The 22,014-nt window shown below is 39.4% G+C and overlaps 1 protein-coding gene across 1 annotated transcript in view; it reads right to left on the bottom strand.

Moving 5' to 3' along the window:
• Positions 1-21,430, bottom strand: part of LOC124609813 (adenylosuccinate synthetase) — a 59,911-nt gene extending 38,481 nt beyond the window's left edge. Inside the window, exons 1-4 of the mRNA XM_047140104.1 lie at positions 21,304-21,430; positions 20,993-21,194; positions 14,430-14,532; positions 12,580-12,710 (exon numbers count right to left, since the gene is read on the bottom strand). Of these exons, the coding sequence (XP_046996060.1) occupies positions 12,580-12,710; positions 14,430-14,532; positions 20,993-21,172 (414 nt within the window). The 5' untranslated portion in view covers positions 21,173-21,194; positions 21,304-21,430. The remainder of the gene's footprint in view (positions 1-12,579; positions 12,711-14,429; positions 14,533-20,992; positions 21,195-21,303) is intronic.
• Positions 21,431-22,014: the final 584 nt, after the last annotated feature.

Here is a 22,014-nt window from a genome sequence, read left to right as displayed (position 1 = left end):
AGGCGTTGGAATGTGTTTAATTTTCCAGAGTTTGTTCCTACTTAGAGACAACCAATGTTCATGCCAGAGTGACATGATGTTCTGACATGCAGCAACACAGATCTAAAGAGAGACAATAGCTAGGTAGACTGTAGCCTAAGCAACAGCATCAGCAGCTTCATTCCCCAGCACTCCAACGTGACCAGGCACCAACATGGACATCACATTGGCTACAACATCAATGAGCAAATGGAGGCATTCTTGGATTCTTTGTATTAAGAGAATGTATTTGTATAGCAGACAACTCTGGAGGGCACTAAGTGAATCTAATCATAATAAAAAATTACGAAGCCTGTAATGCTGGATGTACTGGGTGCCCTGATATAGGGCAGAAAGCTCCGCAGTAAAAACTGAAGCACTGTTCTAGAAGCCACTATCTAAAATGTTTGTTGTCAATGATAAGACAGAGTCATCAAAAAGGACACTTAGGCTGGATGGTTGGGCATATGGGATAGACGGCACACTTATCTGCTGAAGAGAAAATCATGTAGGTATCACAGCAGGAGTTTGGCAGTGTCTACATAGAGACTCAACTGGGCTACTGCAGACAGCCCCAGTGGCCAAATTTATGCCTCAAAGGTGGATTGTGTTGGGATGGTGTAAAACAGATGGTCGAGCAGATGAGTAAACAAGGCCCCCATAGTCCATTTTTGACTGGACAAGGGATTGGTATAAGTGGAGGAAAATTTTCTGATCTGCTCCCCATGAAGTTTACTTTAAAACATGTAAGATATTTAGAGCTCAGGTATAGCTTGCTGCCAAATAAGATAAGGAGGAGGACCAACAGTTTCCAATCAAGTGAGCCCTAAATATTTTGTGGTCTATACAATGCATTAGATTTATTACTCCATGGACAATATATACCAGTGATAGACAAGTTTAAAAAACATATCCCCTAAGAAAATTCAAAAATCTACTAACTGCTGTTGTAACATCCAGCTTTAAGACTGACTTGCACCCGCTCTCCACACTAGCCTGTCTTGTGAGAGCCTATTACTCTCTGTACAACTACTGCAACCTACACCCATTCGAAGGTGTTTACTGCAGTCAAGCCTAGATCTTCCCCTACAATTTTTATCCCTCCTACACTTTCCTCCATTACCAAAAACTAATCTTTGATATCTCAGGATGTATTTTATGAATCAATCCTTAATTTTAGTTACATTGCACCATAAAATTTTTTCTTCTCAACCTGATTCAGTACATCATCATCATCATTAGTTGCTTGATTTACTTCCCAATCTTTGGTATTCTTCTGCAGCATCACATTTCAAAATCTATTCTCTTCCTTTATGAATCATTTATCGTCCCCGGTTCTCACCAGATAAATACCTTTAGAAAATACTCAAATTTATATTCACTGTTAAATTTCTTTTTTCAGAAATGCCTTTCTTATGACTGCCAATCTGCATTTTAAATCATCTCTATCTGAGCCCGAGTCAAACAATGGAAAATCCAGCATTGTAACGAAGAGCACAACAAAAAGACTGTCACAAATAACGGCCAATAAGGCCTTTGTCAAAGATCAAAGACAGACACACACACACACACACACACACACACACACACACACACACACACACACACACACAAACAAACTGCAGTCTCTGGCAGCTGGGGCCACCTCGGCCGAAAATATATTTGTGGCAGTATTTTGTTGTGCCTATCTGTGACTCAGCATCTCAGCCTCACTCAGTAACTTTGCTGCCCAAATAACACGTTCTATTCATTTTAGTGCAATTTCTTAACCAAATTCCCTCAGCGTCACCTCACAATGTTACTACATTTCATTAACCTCATTCAATCATTCAATTTTGTTGATATTCATCTCATAACCTCTTTTCAGGACACGACCCATCCCATTCAACTAATCATCGAAGTTCTTTTGCTCAATATGCACACTGAACAACACAAAGAACAGGCTACTGTCTCACTCCCTTCTTAACCACTGCTTCCCTTTCATGTCCTTCAAGTCTTGTAAGTGCAGTTCGGTTTCTGCACAAGTTGTAGATAACTTTTGCTCCACATATTGTATCCCTTAACCCTTCAGAATTTCTTAAGTCATATTCCAGTCAACATTATACAAAGCTTTCTTTAACCCTGCACATGCTATGAACATAGGTTGGTCTTTTGACACCGGTAGCCGTAGGGCTATTGTCTGGCTTGTTCCAACATTTCTCTGGAATAAAAACTGGTTTTCCGTAACACTGGCTTCCGCCAGCTTTTTCCATTTTTCTGTAAATAATTCATGTCAGTATTTGGCAGTCACGAGTAATTAAACTGATGGTTCACTAGTACTACATATGTCAGAACCTGACCTTTTAAAATTTGAATTATCAGATGCTTCTTAAAGTCTGAAGTTATTTAACATGTCTAACGTTTTTCATAGCAGGTACAATAGTTTTCTCATGACTAGCTCTCCCCAAGTTCCAAAAATTCTGAGAGAATGTCATCTACTTTCGAAGTTTTGTTTTGCTTTACATTTGTGTTTTGCCACACACTATAATGTGTGTCTCGTCTGATAATCTGCTACTACTTCCATTTATATAACACTGTCATCAAATTTGTTTCCCTTGTACAGGACATATATTTCTTCCACTTTCAGACTTCTCCTTCTTTTCTTAGTACTCATGAACTGAGCTCTTAACATTCATACAATTGCTCCTCATTTCTCCAAAAGTGTCTTTAAATTTCCTGTAGGCTACAGTTTTGCATTTCTCCTCTAACCATACCCACTTAAGACATTCTGCGCTCAGTCTTTCTTACTCCTTGGCACTACAGCCCTTGTAGGGCCTTGGTCTCCCAGAGAATCTCCGTCCACTCTTCTCTGCTGGCTGCCTTGACTCTCCATCTCCTAACTCCCACCCTCCTCGAGTCCTCCTCCACCTTGTCTAGCCATCTGGTCCTTGGTCTGCCCCTTAAACAATGTCCACCGAGTTTTCCTTTGAAAACTTTCCTGACTATGCTGTTCTCCACCATTCTTTCTACATGTCCCAACCAATGTAGTCTATTACTCTTTATTTCTGTCACAATATCTGGTTTGTTGTACAACTCTATGATCACATTATTTTTTGATTCTCCAAAAGCCCCTATAATTCACTGGCCCGTAGATTTTCCTAAGTATCTTCTTTCCCATCTCAGCAACAACTCATCATCATTTTGTGTCATAGTCCAGGTCAATATCATCCACATATGCAAGCTCCTGAGTCACTCTATTAAACAGTATTCCCCCAGGTTTGTTGCTTTATGTCTTTCGCATTACGCTCTCCAAGACAACATTAAACAGAATAGTGGAGAGCACATCACCCTTCCTTAGTCCTTTGATAAAGAGACCTCGATCTTTACTTTGCATATTATTGTTCTCAAATTCATTTGAACCAATCTGACTCCTGTCTCTTGCATTGCCTTCCAAAATTGATCCCTTTTGATCCTATCATAAGCTTGTTTGAAATCAATGAACAGCTGGTAGACATTGAGGTAATACTCCTAAGATTTTTCAAGGATCTGTCTGATAGTGAAAATCTCATCTGTAGTGGGTATATTAGTTCTGAAACCACACCAGTAGTCTCCTAGATACTCTTCTATGTATGTTCTTAACTGTCTAGCCATGATTTTTCCTAATACCTTTATACTACACAGAGCAGTGCAATTCCTCTATAATTCACGCCGTCAGTTTTGTCATGTTTCTTATTTATAGGGCAGAGTATTTCTGTACTCCACTGTTTCGGCATATTTTCTTTCCGCCATATTCCCACTATAATCTCATGCAAGACCCTTACTAGTTTTTCTCCACCGTATTTTATCATATCTGCTGTAATGTTGTCTTCTCCTGGAGCTTTATTGTTTTTAAGTGTCTTGATACTAACTTCATCCAGTGTGGGTTCTGCCACTGATTTCTGGTTCTCTTCACCTCTGCTTACTTCCTGCTCCACCTCTTCTGCCATACCGGCATCAACTCCACCTTTGTTTTCCAATTCCGCATTCAGTAGCTCACTAAAATACTCCACCCATCTGTCTAAAATTTGATCTTTTCCTCCAAACAGATTTCCCTCCCTATCTTTACAGAAAACTGCTCTGGGTTGGAATCCTTCCCTTATTTCTTTAACCCTCATACAGAATTTCCTTTTTTCTTAAGCAGTATCTCCCTCTCTTAACTCATCAATCCATTTTTCTAATTTTCTCTTTTTCCCCTCCTACATCCCTTATCTTCTCCTAGGGGTATTATTCTGTAGTACCTCTAGTTCTCCTCTGCAGCATTCTTTTCCTTGCCTCAATTCTTTCAATTCTTTCTTCTGTCTTCCTCCTACAGTCTTCATCAAACCAGCTATGGGTTCTTGATTGCTTCTTTCTGCCCAGTACAATTTCAGCTGTCCCATGCATTATTCCTTTAACATTTCCCATCTTTCTTCAATATCCTCTCCTGCCCGCTCTTCGGCTTCATTAAGTCTATCTGTCAAGTCAGTTTTATACTGTTGTACTGCATTTTCATCATTTCTTAACTTGGTATCATCAAACCTTGGTGCAATAGCTCTCTTGGTCAATCTATAATTGGCTATCCTCAGTCTGTATTTGATTCTTAACAAATAATGATCACTATCACCATCTGCACCATGACAGCTATCCACCTCTAATATATCTGACGCATGCATCTATCTATGAGTATGCGATCAATCTGATTTTTTGCAATCCCACCTTGGGAGCTCCATGTAACTTTCCTTATATCCTTCCTTTGCATCCATGTGCTTTTAATAATCATGTTATTGCTCATGGCAAAATCAGTTTGTCTAATACCATTATCATTAGAAACTTCATGTAGCTTCTCCTCACCAGCTGTTTTCCTGTATGTAATTTCTTTCTCTACTTTAGCACTGACGTCCCCCACAACCACCTTAATATCATGCTTTCCACTTGCTATTTCCTGCTCAAGTTTAAAATAGAATACATCTTTTTCCATCGACTCTGCATCGTCTTTTGGTGCATATGTACATATGAAGGATATATTGAAGAAAAGGGCTTTCATTCGTAGTATGCAGATTCTTTCGCTAACAGGCTTAAAGTTCAATGTGGCAGCCTTTTGAGCATTAGCAATCAGAAAACCTGTGCCTCCATATCCTCTGCTTCCACAGCTGTGAAACAGTGTGTGTGTGTGTGTGTCCCAGATACTAATATTCCACTTCCTTTCCATTTCACTTCTTTGTACTGCTGCCATTGTCCCATTATATTTCTTCATTTCCTTTTTCAGGTTCTGTAGTCCTCCAGGCTTGTTCAGTGATCTCACATTCCATGTCGCTAAATAATTCGTGGGCCGTTTCCATTGACAAGGCCGTTTATCCACTGCATCCATCCGGATTTCTTTGTCCTTCGGTTCTGTAACAAGCTCTTTCTTCCAGGGTGAAGTTGCGTGCCTCACACCCAATGTTCATGTTGGAGGACCTGGATTTTTTTAGGGTTCACTCCCCTCCGTCGAAGCCAATCCGGCTTGGGTGACCCTGCCAGTAGCTATGCTACTGCCAGCACAGCTCTAGGCTTCAATGGAGCACACAAACCCCCCCACCTGGCACTGAAGGTGCCTGTGATAAGGCAGTGTCCCCTGGGAGGGTCTGCACTCACTCACTCTCATTATTTAGAAATCTTTTTCTTTCTTTTTCCATACTCCATTGTTGTATTTTTATGTTGTTCTTTCATCAAAGAAACCCAGTGTTATACAGGGATTTCTACTGGACCTTGTCATTTTGCCTATTTGATAGTTCATCTCATTAAGCTACCAATTTCTCTAATATCATGTTCCACCTCAGTTTCAGCCAATCATTGCCTAATGCTCCCTTTGAAATGTTTAACAACCTCTGGTTCGCTGAGTACAGCTTAATTAGGGCTGTCTGACCTTTGCAAAACATGAACACACAGACTAGAGGCTTACTGGAATATACTTTACTGCGGTAACTGTATTTAATGAACAGAGTGAACAGAGAGTATAACAAATATTACTGTGCACCAAGTATTGATCGGAATGTACATTCTGAGGTGAATCATTCTTGAATGTACAAACACTCCAGAGGAAGTCAGTACACGATTACTATTGTAACCCAGCGTGACAGGATCAGGAAGGGAACAAAGAACATAAAAAGCACAAAGATGCACAGCGAGGGATAAACAGTACAAAGCAATGTAAAAACCTATTGCAAAACGCAGTGCTCCTAGCAGCTGATGTGGAATCTACTAGACAGCTGCAATTCACTTGTTACCACGCAATATGGCACTGCATTACTAAACGTACGAGCATCACTAGTTGACACAAGCTTGGCTTCACAGTCGACTGCGATGACAACAAGCAACTGCGCAGACGAAGTTACATGAGCCCCCACTATGGAAGTGGAGTAATGTCACGGCTCTGGGAAGCAAAATGCATATGGCAGCCAGAGTGACGAAGACTTGCCACCGAAATGCACTCGATGGGAATGGTTGTGGTCTTCCCTGTGAAACGTCAATACAATTGAGCCTCTTCACTGGAATGTTGACTAGCTGAAAGTTTAATGCCAAAGTGGTACTGTCAATGAAGGTCTGGAAAACTCTGTCATTCTGCTGTGCCTTGGCCAGTAACAAAAAATCTACTGGTCATGACACACTGCTGACGTGCGAAAGAGTTTGCCACCACACTGTCGATGTCAGGAATATGCTTTATGCCTGTGCTTAATTGGCTCAAATTTGAGGTTGGTGGTACTGATGGGAGAGCACCTAATAGTATTCTGTTTGAAGCATAAATTAGCAGCTTGTGATGTGTGTCAATCGTGAACATCCTTGCTTCTGTTTGCAGCCAGAAGTATTTAACTGTATCACACACACAGCCAGGAGTTCACAGTTGCATGCACCCCCATTACATTGTGACAGTGACAATTTGTGTGAGAAGTATGCAAGTGGTTGCCATACATCACTGATCGATGCTGCAGTACTGTGCCAACAGCAGTGTGACCCACGTCTACAACTAATGCCAAAGGTGCATCACATGTAGTGTACAGAAGGAATGCTGTGTTTGTCATACTTCGTTTTATAGCCTCGAAAGCAGAGCTCAGTGCTTCATTCCAATGCATTGGAATCCTGCATGAAACCTTCGGGCTGGTGAGTGCTGCATTCAATGCTTCTTGCATACCTGCTGGGTGGGATAGGTGTTGGTGGTACAAGTTTAACATTCCTAAAAATTGGCTTAACTTCTTGATTGTGTTTGGTCTTGACATCTGTAGAAATACTTCAATCTTCTTGGTTAGCAGTGGTGTGCCTGCAGAAGATATTGGGTGGCCTAGAAATGTTACCTCAAGTTGCCGAAACATGCATTTGGCCATATTTAGCATCACACCAAACTACATCAGACATTTAAATCCCCTTTGAAGTGGTGGTGTTACTCCCTGGTTGCTGAAAATATATCATCCAAGTAGGCAAAGCAAAATGGCAGGCCTCGCAGAATAGAATCAATAAACCTTCCCCAGATTTCAGCACTGGTTTGTAATTCAGTCATGAATGGAGTAATTACTACCACCTTGGGGATGTCTTAATTCTACCACAAGTATCTGCGTGTAGGTTTTGGTACAGTCCAAAATGCTGGATACTGTTGTGCCAAGTAGCGTGTAATTATAGTCGTGTTACAAAGATGTAGGCGAGCGTCAGATACTGTTCTGGAGTCAAGTGGACAATAATCACCGCACGGGTGCAAGGCTCCTCTTCTCTTCAGGATGAGATGCAATGTGGATGACAACGGGCTATGTGATTGCCAGATTACCGTATTTACTCGAATCTAAGCCGCACTCGAATCTAAGCCCCACCTGAAAAATGAGACTCGAAATCAAGGAAAAAATATTTTCCCGAATCTAAGCCGCACCTGAAATTTGAGACTGAAAATTCAAGGGGAGAGAAAAATTATAGGCCGCATCTCCAAAACGAAACGAAGTTGGTCCATTGTAATATGACGCACAATTTAGGTCGAATGAATGACGATACAGCCACAGTAGTTTGGTTCGAGTCGTAAGTTAGCCGTTAAGCTTTACCAGGTAGGCATTGCTATGCGTCAGGCGCTCCGTCCGTATTTATACGGGTACCCTTCCTTTTCCACGTGCTTCGTCTGGTTTGAATTGATAGCTTATTTTTCTTTGATCTGATAAGCGCAGTTTTCTTTGTTAAAGGTGTTTACGTCACTGTAAGCTGAAAATGCGTTACTGTACTGTGTCATGCATTGTTTGTCGCATTCCGATAGTACGTGTTTACGACCTGTCGCCGCTCGCGGCATGGCTTGCTTTTGTGCGCGCTACCGCCGCCTTTTTTTTTTTTTTTTTTTTTTTTTTTTTTAAAAAAAAGAGGAATCGTCTCATTAGCGAAACAATGGCAAGAAACTGCTATTTGTTGTTACTTACACTGCTGCTTTCTTTGATAATGATCAACAAGAACCAAATAATAGACTGCGTATGATGATGTTCTGAACGAGAGTTTAGCGAAAAATTTTCTCCGTTTGAAAATCTTTGCAGGCGCCTCTTTAGTACATTACATTCTACACAGAAATTAGAGTCATCTTAGATTTAAAAATCAAGTCAATTGCCGTGCTCCAGTTCTGACTGTATCACTATTAAGCATAAGAATATTACGAATATAAACATGACATGATATGTATATTCTTCCACGTTTGCTGTTGTCTCACTCTAGTTTCGTAGTTTATTAGGCAGACCGGATTTAAATGAGATAGCAGCAAACATGAAACAATACATGGCAAAATGTTTATTTGCGTATTATTCTTATGGTGACGAGAATACTGCATGTGATTCACAATTTATAAAAGTTCCTATTATAGCAACCATCTCTTCTCACAGATAGGAAAAAATTCAGAACGAGTTGGCCATATTGACAAACATCCCAAACGGTCTTTCCAGTCGGATTTTCGTAGTTCATTGAAATGCTGCTACGTTCGAAGATTACCATGCGGAATTTTTATTTACTTCGTTGGATAATGTATGAAAATGCAGTGGTCGAAACTCGGGGCGGAGAAAATAGCTCGTCTTCCACCTTTTTTTTAATTTATTTACTGACGCACAGGTTTTGGCGCCAGTATTTATCTTTGTGTGTACATACCATGCCTGTGTAGCGCTACATATATTCGACGGCAGAATTCCGAATTTTCGCTGGCTTTGCACTCGATTCTAAGCCGCAGGTGGTTTTTTGGATTACAAAAACCGGAAAAAAAGGGCGGCTTGGATTCGAGTAAATACGGTATTCCTTCTTTAAGCATTGCATCAAATTCCGCTCTAGCAATGGCCATATGCATGGATGTCAAATGCCTGGGTCTACAGGATAACAAAGGATAATATATAGTTTCAATAATGTGTGACACATGCTTTATGTGCACTGGGAGGTCTGCTCAAAGTCGAAATCTGTCTTAGCAGAGAGTCGAAATTTGTCTTAGCAGAGAGTCATACACCTCGTCACACACCTGTATCAGCTGATGTATCACAGTGAAAGCCTGCTGCCAGTCCAGTAATACTGTTGACCAGACAAGTGTTGGCTACATCCACTAATACACAACATGCCAAGAGGTCACCTCCTATAATCAGCTCAATGAACAGGCAGCACACTCCCATATTCAACTTGATATGTTGTGTTCCATATGTTGAGATGCACGAGCTATTAGTGGCAGATACACAGAATGCCATCTGCTGTCTATGGCAGAGCACTTAAGTTCTCAGTAGGATGCTTAAATCTGGCCAAGTGTCTTCTCAAATACTTCTGACTAGTCCTATCATTAATGAACAGGCACTGGACTGTGGGGGAGTTGGCTGCACCAAGCACCAACTGCCACTGGCATTTGAGTATGACCACGGTGTTGCCCATTTTTGTGCTTATACACTGAACCTATAGTAGAACCACCACACAGGTCATTCTGCACTAGACAACAAGATTAGTCGACAACCAGCTTCTGGATCTCCAATGATAATGTCCTCTACTATTCCCAGCACCACCTTGCGACAGCAGCTTACCAATCTGCGGCAGCACTCCAATCTGTGTGCATGTGACTGTTGCTGCCAGTGTCATAATACTGCCCAACACGGTCACTGCACTAACCTGGGAAGGTGCAATGGCCTCTAATTCAGTCATTGAGCTCTGTCACCGAGTCCAACGTCATTTCTGTTGGTGATACCAGGATTGCTTTGACCTGTAGTGGTAGTCAGCTGCTCCACAGTGTGCACAGTAGATTGTCAGGAACAGCAACTGTATCCACCTTACTCGACAACTGGTGCAGATATTGCAACAGCTTATGACTGCCTGTTTTGTGTCAACACTTGCCCGATCCACTCCTCATGCGACACTGCGACTCTGGATCAATTCCCATTTAAGCCTTTCTTATGAATTCTCTAGAAGCGGTGCAGTAATCACGTCTTTTACTACCATGGCATAGAGGTGATCAAACTGACTCACAATGAGAATGAATATTGTCAAGTCGGCTGAAATTCTTGCACAGCAAACACTGGGTTCCTACTTGCACAAACCACAGAATCATGCTGTTCACCCAAAATGGAGGCAAATGGATTGCTAGCCTGGACCTGTTGGTGCATCAGTCATCTTGCATTATAGTTAAACCCAGTGGTGGTGGTAGGTCAACCTTCTGTAGCTCACATCACGTCAAGGTTACCAGCTGCAGCATACAGCTCAATTTGGGCTGTCTGACCTTCGCAAAATGTGGAAACACAGGCTGGAGGTTTACTGGAACAAAATACTTTATTGTGACCACTGTATTTAACAAACAGGGAGCACATCAATTATTATTTTGAAGTTGTCTTCCCATTATGCAATCTGTCCTGAACCTTTGAGTGTTTCCAGATCTCTTCCATGCGTATAACCCTCTTCCATTATTTTTGAAATAAGCATCAACAATGATCAAACTGAGCACTGTTCGAAACTCTGCCAGGCAACTTCCCCTTGCATTCCTTCCCCCAGTCCATGTTCTGTTATTTTTCCTTTTCGCTACAGTCAAATTCCAATCCCCCATTACAATTAAACACAGATGTAAATCACTATTTTCAGCTGATAGTGGAAATTCTTCCACCTATAACAGTACTTATGGAAGGGTACTAACTTAATCAACCTTGGGTTACATTTGTAATCAGTCAATGATGTAGAATTGGTAATATTTTCTGACAGACTTAAATGTGCAATACCTGCACCAACTACTGAAATAGGGATCGGTAGATTACCTGTATTTCAAAAGTCATGGTAACACAATTATTAACATGCATAAAATTCTTGCTACTCTGTAGCAGTGTTATAGCCTGAAGACAGTTACATGCGGCTTTGCTGTCGAAAGACATTTCATTGTAGTTGGAAATACACAACTCTGCTGAAATGCACAAGGAGTGAGGTTATACATATTCCTCCAGTAGAGTAATATGTAACCATGCATATACCTTGCTGACAAACGAAACCTGAAATGTAAATGACAATGACTTAATGTTTGGCAGAGCACAACTGTTGTGTTGATTTGTTATGAATTTAAGTATACCGCAGCATCTTGAGGGATGATGCTTGCCTTCAAGGTGGGACGACAACAGCATTAACTTTGTAAGAGGAAGTGCCTAGGGGGATATTTGTGCATGTTTCATGGTTCTTCATCCCAGGTCAAAGAAGCAAATCGCCCCTGAGGCAATAGCCACAGTTGACTATGTCAATGGTATTGGAAGGGAACAAGTGAATAATTTAAATGTATTCTTTTCTATGGTCGAACTTAGAAATATCGAGTTGATAGCTGTAGTCTTACGTCAGATCTAGAGATAGCAGTGTATGTGATGTTCCTGTATGAACATCTTGTGTATTTATTCCATAGAATTTGATGAGATGTTAAAGTATTTTACATCCAGCAATATTCCAGACTGCAGAGGAGAAGTCCAACAGATTTGGCCTGTCACAATGAAGAACTTCATGGAACTAAATACTATTCAATAACTATAGACCTGTTGTTAATCAAAACTACAGAAAATCATTTTCAACATAAGGAACTCTACATCAGATTAAGTCAGATCATGTGCAACAGAACTTATTTTAGTGTATGGAATGCCAACCTTCAAGTATCATCTTAGCACTCCTCTTAACCACTTCCATAACCTTTCCTTACTTTCACCAACAAAGTACTCTTTGGTTGTTCGCAGGGAGGAGATATGAATTCTAGACCAGAATGAGTTACAGTGTTGAGACATCCTCGCAAATATCAGGACAGTTACATGGTTTGTTAATGTGGAAATGCCAAGCTGCACCAAGGTTCAGAATACACATTAAATTTTAAATTTTAGATAAAAGACTGGCTGGGTAAGTCAGCTGGAAGGTCAGAGGAAGACAAGGCATATCACCTTTAACAGAAACATGCCTTGTAAAGCACTATGGAATTAAAGGTTCTTGACATGTTTACCTTATGGGGATTTTATTCTTGGTGAATGTAAATTGCCTCTATATGTCATCATCATAAGAAATATTTATCAGTGTTACAATAAAACGAATATTATTTCATCAACAGTACAGTACCTGATGGAAGTCGAAGACTAGATGAGACCGATCCGATACCAGCAACCGGTCCTCCCATCTTGACAGGCCTTTTGCAGCATTCTTCTCTAACTCCTCAAATAAACCAGGTAGATGAATGACCACACCATTACCTATAATTTGAGTTACATTCATGAGAAACATAAGCATGGCTTTATTCCTTTAGAATGAAACATTTCTTTGTGTTATTAGTTAGCAAAGGAAATCTTACCTCTTGAATCCTCCTACGAGACAAACAAAGCCTTAAAAATATCACAAAGATAATCAAACAGCATTATACTATAAATATGTTTGTTACCTTTACATGTCACCAAATTTTTAAATGGTCGTAAGTGAATATGAAAGCAGATGAATACACACATGAACACAGTCCAATACAGCTACAGAAATCCACAAAAATTCTTAGTTAAACACGAAGTCCTAATCACTAGTACAGAGGGGGGGGAGAGAGAGGGGGGGAGAGAGAGAGAGGGGGGGAGAGAGAGAGGGGGGGGGAGAGAGAGAGAGGGGGGGAGAGAGAGAGAGAGAGGGGGGGAGAGAGAGAGGGGGGGGAGAGAGAGAGGGGGGGAGAGAGAGAGGGGGGGGGGGAGAGAGAGAGGGGGGGGGAGAGAGAGGGGGGGAGAGAGAGAGGGGGAGAGAGAGAGAGGGGGAGAGAGAGAGGGGGGAGAGAGAGGGGGGGAGAGAGAGGGGGGGAGAGAGAGGGGGGGGAGAGGGGGAGAGGGGGGGAGAGGGGGGGGGAGAGGGGGAGAGAGGGGGGAGGGGGGAGAGAGAGGGGTGAAGGTGGTAATGAATATATCGTTTAATGACACTAACATTCCCACAAGATGCGTATATCACTAATACTTTGATTTTGATTCTGTATCTCTATCATCACATATGCAATACTACTATACTCGTTTTAAAAGTAATGTCAAGCTGTTGACCAGTTTAGCATACAGCTAAACTAATAACATGAAATCCAACTCAATCGTGGTATTTAAACCTTGAAGTTTTCTGTAGAGTTAAATAATGATACAAGTAGATAACAATACATTCAATACACAATATATTCTGAATCAGAAGCACAGACAGCTATTGTTTTAGTCGAAACATGCAACATGCATTTCTTCCTTTGAAGGCTAGTACACTGACAGAACAATAAAGAAAAATTACAAATACATCCCCTGGACGTACAAATCACTAAGAAAATCACAGCTGTAAGCACTTTTACATCCCACCACCAAAACAATACACAACAACATGAATAATGACATAACTGAACACATTAACAAAGACAGCCATAATGAATTCTTCGTGAATACAAGAAGGAAAATAAAAAGTCCCCATGAATAATAATTTTCAGTATTTTTTTTTGCATAAATCCTATAAAAATAGTGTGCTTAAAGAAAATACAAATTGCATCATTCTTCCCTCAAACAGCACAACAGTAGAGATGGTTGTTAACTTACGTTTCAATAAAATTTAAACTAAGAAAACAGAACTGTGAATGACACCTGCTACAAAGGACAATACAGAGGAGCAAACCAAGAATAACTTTGGGGCACACATAGGTAGTACATGACTTAAAACACTGTTTTTTTAATTTAACAAAAAAGAATATGATAACAAATTCACTTAAACTTCTTAAATATGTTTTCACATCAAGTGAAACTGAAGGGATAATATTTACTTTATTACAAGCTGATGCACTGTAATGCTTTTGTTTTTCTGCAAAATTGTCAATTTCTGAAGTATTAAAATACTTTTGTCTAGTAGAAAATGGAACAGATTGTGCGAAGCAATAGCTCTCATTACAATACGCGATGGTTTAAGGAACCCTGAAAATAGCTTACCAATTAAGGATTTGCATTCGGGGTTGATTATTCCACTTGGTAACAGATGAAAATCATACTCTCGTTCATCAACAACCACTGTATGGCCAGCATTATTTCCACCCTGAAAACAGCTACATTAATTCCATAAAAATGGAAGACAAAAAATACGAGTTATTGATGAGTAGTGGTTTAGTTACTTCAATGTTCTAATAAACTCCCAGCTTCAATTGAAAGGCTTAGACAATGTTCTTTATCCGCTTAAATAGTTTCTGCCAAAATATATTTTGATAGCTTTTTCGATATCTGAGACTAATGGAATTTAAAATAGTATGTTACACCCCCAAAGAATATACTGAGATACTGAAAATTTTGAATCAGCAGTTATACTGTCATTACAGGTTCAGCTCACTACATGATTCCACAATGGCAACCATAACATATACATATGAACATTTACAGTAAAGTTCAATAGCTTAATTTCAATACTGGATTACACACACATTGCATCAAACTGAAATTGGCTTAAAATTAAAAGAAAATTAATAAAAGTCTGACAAATTTAAGAGATATATCATAAGTTCCCAAATATTACCTCATTCAATTAGTTTGGGCAATTACTGTGAATTTAATTAAGAAGGTTCAGATTTGCAGTAATTTATTTGCGCGAGTTACAACTGACATGTTTGTACCGCAGAGTGAAACGGGCCAAAAGAGTTTCACGAGAATAGTTTCTCTCCAACCTCAAGATAATGAATTTCATTTTCTTTAACAGTCAAGCAAGCTGCTACAGTAAAACAATCAGAGCATATGATAGAAATATACAAGATCATCAGAGAAACTGAATACTGTATTTCAAACGTAAAAGCATGATTTATAAAAAATATGTAAATACAAATTGCATCTGTGCTGAAATATGACGGAAGATGTCAATGGCATATAAAAAGTTTATTCTCCCTCACTCTCCACACAGAGAAATACAATTTGTTTACATGTACTTTAGCCCTCTCAACATGGAGTGTAGGGACTAAGGAAGTCTGCTGCCACTTATGCACTGTGTGTGGGGCAGGAGGCTATTAAACTTCATACAACTCTAAGTGATGCTAACCCAATATAAGAAATGGAAACTTGTTTTCTTCATAAAGTGTGACTACAAACTTCAAATTGCTTGAGTAGGCAGCAAAAAGTAAGTACTTCAGGTAAACAAACTTCAATATTCTAACACTACAAAATAACAACAAATTATTCTATAATGTTATTAAGAATGCTATCTTGCCACAATATTATTTTTAAAGGCTAGTAAGGCATATCACCTGAATACTTGGGACTTTTGTCCGTTCAGATCTAAAGAGCCCTAAGCAAAAGAGGAAGTGAACAAATATTATATTCAATGGAATGATTGAGTCAGACAATTAGTCCAATTTACATAATGAAGTTAAAGTATCCCCAGTTCAGTTACTATGGATGTGACATGGTGTTCTCCGTGAGTACTACGTTTTCCTTATTGAGTTAAAAAGATTTATTTATTGCATATACATGGGTAAGAATTAATAAAACCAACAAACTCCAAGGATGGATTCCTGACTGGAAATGTGGAAATGGAGGAAAAAAGGTCCTATGAACACGTGTCCATAAATGGATAGTGGGCCTGCAACAACAACAAATCATCCCAGAACACAGTACAGAGCTGCATCACATCCACGTCACAACAGATGTTCAAAGTTGCCTCCATGGTATGCAATGCATGCATTCACATGTCACATTATGGATTGCTGCACTCCTTCCCTTACACCACATCGGCAGGCCACTTGCCAAGAGCTTGTACTAGGGTTCGTATCAATATCCTGTAGAACCTGATCCTCCAAATCTGGTGTATGCACAGTCCTCCACCTCCATGCATGTTCATGTGTCTGAAAGAACCCACAGTCACACAGATGCCCAAAAAGAGCTTGAAATGCTGTGTGATGTGGTTGCTTTCTGTGAGGATACTTCTTTTGGTATAGCCGTGCTCACTCTCGGCTGTTTATATCTGCTTGGCCATACACAAACATCATCTCAGCGCGTTCCCAACAGGAATACCAGACTACTCTGCTGTTTACACTACACTGCATTAATCACACAGCCTGCAACACACAAGGACCACATGGCATGTTGTCACAATGAGTTTCATTCGTCTGTGTCGTCTACTGTGGTGACGACACATTTCTGGGAACATTTTCATAGGACCTTTTCCTCTATTTCTAAACAGGAATTCCATCCCTGCAGTTTGTCAGTTTTATTAATGTTCCCCTCATATAAAACTAAAGCTAATAATGAGAAGAACTGAACTACTGAATGAATACTGAGAAATATATACTATGCTACACACTGATACAGAAAACTACATAAACTCATACTATAACTTGGCAAATCCAACTTCTATGTTATAGACACTAAATTATCTGGTTTTGGATCAATTATACAGTATGATTCAGCAGTCTTGTTACTGCAGAACAACAAAGGTGACAGAATGGTTTGTAAGCAGGCTTGGATCAATTAGTTTAATCGGTAGATATATTTTGGGGCTTTTATTATCGAGTGAGCCTAACAGTTTAATTCATCTAAAAATTCACTAAACGAACCACCTTTATTATCATTGTACTGTACATCATATTTGCAAACAAGCTCAAAACTAATTAATTTTAGTAAAATCTTGTGTTGCCATGTTCTGCCTCAGTTACGAGCATTGAATATGAATTTCCCCCCCCCCCTCCAGATAATGTTCAATGTTGCCCTACATTAATTGTAGTAATTAAATATCTGGAGTCATGGGCCAATTAAGATATCAGTCTGGGTAACACTGGTCCCCTGACTACATAAACTATAAGCTTGTTCCTACACAGCATCAGTTAGTAACTATTGTTATTGTACACCTACCAATACATAAAACAGATTACTTTCCCTAACTGCGCAACAAATAAGAGCCAATTTAGATATCATAAACCAATGATATCCAGAATTAACAGCAGAAAGAAAAGAACTACAACCATACAATGTAGGCTATCACGGCCGATACTATCTTCACTTAAAGCTTCCGGACTGATACAAGTAACAAAATGGTTTTAACTTAGTAACAATAACCAAATACAAGCAAGGTCTAGACTTTCTATTCATTTGATCACAACCACCTTCAAAATTAGCCTTATTTTGCCTCACCTTGTGGTCTTTTGTGGTGTGATTCAAGGACAAACATTCTGAGAGGCCACAACTGTCATATTATAAATACATACTGAGGAGCTGTATCATAATACACAACTTGTGGAATGCCCTGAGTCAAGTGGCACCACTAAAAGACACCAAGATGGGGTCGCAATAGACAGACGCCATTGAGCGAAGATGCACTTATCAAATCAACTACTGCTGGTAAACTAAAATTATCAATATCGGATTATAACTTCACCTTGTAACGTAAAGGTAATGTGTCGTGATATTCATGCACAAACATTAAGATAACAGAACAATGAAAATATTTTATTTGGAGCTATATTGGTTTTTGAAGTTTAAATTGTGATGACAGCCTGGTCTGGAGCTTAGCCCGAAGCCTGCTTTACTTTGGATGCAAGTTGTCACAGCCAGTAAATGCGAACATAAATTCTTAGATATGGTGAGATATTGATCCATATCATATCCAGAGATATTAGGTTAAGAGGCAAGTGTGATTGTGACTTGACAAAGCAATATCAAACACTACAGTTAATCTGCTACCAGTTATGACAATATTTAAACCTTACTCGTGGCCGACTGCTCTTGATAAGTTTTCATTCTTATACTTTGACTACAATATCTGAGTGTTTGACAAAACAGCATTTCTACAAACAAAGTTGAGATGCGGATAAAATACATCTTATGAGAAACTACAGTAGATTCACATACAAAAACACATGAGAATCTCAAATAATTCCAGTACACCTTCAATCCATACATCTAACAGGTTCCATTGCTAATAACTATCATTTATCATTTAGAGGTAAAAAAGTCGATTTAAAGCAAGTAATGGACTGAAGTACATTTTTAATTTTTTAAGGGCACTGTAGCATATGTGCTGAAACAAAAATACTGCAAGAACAGGACTTGTAAAATGTGTCCTCTTGCTGTGCACATTAATCGCCTAATAGCAAGGAATGGCAAGTGAGGTAGTCACATATCGAACATTGGAAAATCAGTTTTTAGGCATACTTGCTGCCTGCTTCAAGTGTGATACTGATTAAAAAATACACACCATTGATAAGTGCAGACACTCAGTGCTGCTCACTTTTGTCAGATGAGCAATATTGGGAATATTTACATGTGTAGCTGATAATTTGCCTCTTGTTCAAACTGATACAGCTGTGCTGCCACTACTTCTAACATTTAATATAAACTTGGATCTACCGAATTAAAATATTTCTAATCTGTCTAAGCTGCAAATAGAAACAATTCACTTGTTTTAAATAATGTTATTAGTAGTTATGATAGATTTGAAATTCCTGGATTATATAGCAACTACAGGCATTATGCCAGACAAATTAAGAATGTATAAAAATATCTTCTGAAAATTACAAACACTTCATAGCGTATCCACTAAGTGTCATATATCCTGACAAGTGGTTTTAGAAAAATGTCCCAATTCCATGAACATGTGTGTGAAATGTGTTACCATTTGCAGCACTATGACTCTTACTAGAAGGGGGAGGGGGTGTGGTCTGACACATTTATTGGAGATGGTCTTACACCTGAATTCATGGAATTGCATAAGTATGCGTCCATGTAATGAGAAAGTCCCAAATACAATTGCTTATGGTACTATTCTGTAATCAAATCCACTTCTTTTGAAAATGTAGATGGCAGGAAATGAATACTGCACCAGAAGTTAAAATGGAATCTCCTGTCACTTACCCACTACCCTCTCTTTGTTAAAACTTGGGACAACAGATTAAGCTGTATGCTGCTGTTGTGTCAGAGCGGTGGCAGTCAATAGTAATCCAGTCATTCTCAAATCTTTAAAATTATCCTGTTACACCACATTGTCAATAAATTACATCTATGGATGCCTTCACAGCTCTTTAAAAACCCAAAAAACCGTAGACAGATACTGGGAAACAGTTTGCGGTAATATCCACCAATTCTGATGTGTCAACTACTTGCAAAAACAGAAATTTTAAATGAAACCACACCATCAGACAGCTAATGATTTTGAAATTGACATGTACATCCAGGTCATATTACAGTGTGCCTTTAAATAGTATGCCATAAAAGCAGCAAAACGTAGGCCTACAACTTTAGCACAACAGCAATAAGTTTTAGGACTCGGAAATACATTAGTGGTAGCATAAATGAATGGAATAATTGGTCCAGCGTATGGACTGTCAAAAACTTCAAACTGTCAAAGACTCGTACCTATCTTCAAAGCTCTGTAGGTACATGTAAAGAGTACACACACACACACACACACACACACACACACACACACACACACACAAGTGTGGACTGATATATCAGTTCCGAGACTTGACATCAGAATGACTTACTAAATCCAATGTTGCTGTTCACCTCTAGAGAGAAAAAAAATGCTGCACCATTGACAAAAGGCCAAGCTCCACAGAAGGGAAATAGTATCCTCAACAACAGACATACATAAAAATTGTGTAGCATTTGTCTACATAATCTTCATATAAATTGGGCCTATAGCACTAACAATGCAACACTGAACACGTCAATTTCCATCAACCGACATTTTCTTAGAACACGTCAATTTCCATCAACCGACATTTTCTTAGTACATGTTCTTCAGTTTTGTAACAAACTAATGTACAAATATCTGCAGTGACAATTCAGTGGCCAGTAGCTAACCACATTGGTAACTTTCTGCATAAACAACAAAATCAGACTTCTTACTGAGACATGTTAAAACCGACTTTATTGGTTAATTATCACAAGCAACCATCCCAGTTCTGTATCAAGATTTAAGATCCAGAACAAACTGACTGAATGGCAAATATGATTCACGCCACAGCACTTCGAGCAAACATTGCTGATATTTGCGTCTCGTGAACAACTAGTAGTGATATTTACATGTTTGTCAGTACGGGCTACTAGCGAATCCGTGGAGTTTACTCAGACTCATCTAGCATAGCGAGTATATGCCTCTAAGTAAACATATTTATGAACGCGCATAGTTAATGTTAGTGTAACTTCGAGCCCGTACCTGTAGAGCAACTCTGTCTTCTAAGCAGCACTTATGTTTGAGAAATTCTGTTATATGTTCGCGTGACACTTGATTCTGTAGCGAAAATGTCTAGTCTAACAAATAACCTGCACAATGTATTTTTTAATGCAGTTTACAGAAACTTACAATAGTTTCGTGTATGGCCTCCTAAACAGACACGTAAAAATAGCTTTATTAACTTACCAGAACACCTGCACAGTTTTACCACCTCAGATACATAACAGGTCACCGTTGATAATTTGTTACAAGAACTTGGGCCGAATCTCCACTCAAACGCATCAGTTTATATCATGCTCGCAAAGGGAAACCCGCGAAAACAGTAGTATAATACAAGTCTTACCTGACATCTACAAACTATGTCTGCCCCTGTTGCAAGCATATCCACCACTTTTCCTTTCCCTTCATCGCCCCACTGAGCGCCCAACACAACTGTCACTTTAGGAATATTCTGCAAACGAAATTTTTTTCGCGGCGAAGGAAGACCTCCACCATTTACTTCTGCTACCACACCATCCATCATGGCCAAAGAAACCCGACTGCGCCTGTTTAGGCCCCAAGAGGTAACTTTACCAAAGATATGATTTTTACGTTATCAGACGTACCAACAAGCAGAGGTAGTAGCTATCTCTTACACAATTGATAATATTGTACCTTATTTACGAATTAACACGTAAAATTTTATACGAATGAAATTTGAATTTGTACTTTTATACCAACCACACTCGCGAATACACTGCTCTGCGGTGGCAGGCCAAATGAGATGTCTGTTCAGTTGCAGCAGTGTTGGCACTCACCACAGATTTCTGTCATGCGCACGGCCGAGCGCCGCAGTAAATTGGTGGTCGTTGCTGTATGTGAGTCTAATTTTGGTTCTTAATTGGCCGACCTTGAGAGTATCTCACTTTTGTTTGATGGGTCGCTCTAGAATGGTCATCAGACTGTAGATACCATTATTCGCCAATCTTGTGCTTCTAAATCTTATTCAAGATGCTTATATACTGCTTAAATCTGAAGACAGATTTGTTCCCGGCAGGAAGCAGCTCACCCGCATTCCTTTGCGTGAGTTCATTTATCAGCTGAATCGAATCATTTATATTGGAGCTGCTCATTCCATTAGCGTCGTTTTATTGCGGAGATAATTACTATACCAAATAAATTCATTTATTGATCTGACACAATGAAATAAGAAATCCACTCTGAAATTGCATTTTTCCGTCATAAAATATAATACCATGTGATCATTCATTGTGTCTTAGTTCCCTTTCGCAAAACAATTAGATGGCTATAAAATGTTTCACAATATTAACACTTTAATTTTTCGGTGTAATCCTGAAGCCATTGTATAAAAAAAACATAATCTAG

This window comes from Schistocerca americana, chromosome 1 (genome assembly GCF_021461395.2).
Source record: "Schistocerca americana isolate TAMUIC-IGC-003095 chromosome 1, iqSchAmer2.1, whole genome shotgun sequence".
Lineage (NCBI taxonomy): Eukaryota > Metazoa > Arthropoda > Insecta > Orthoptera > Acrididae > Schistocerca > Schistocerca americana.
The sequence above is the reverse complement of the archived record's forward strand: the minus strand, read 5'-3'. Positions and strand labels throughout refer to the sequence as shown.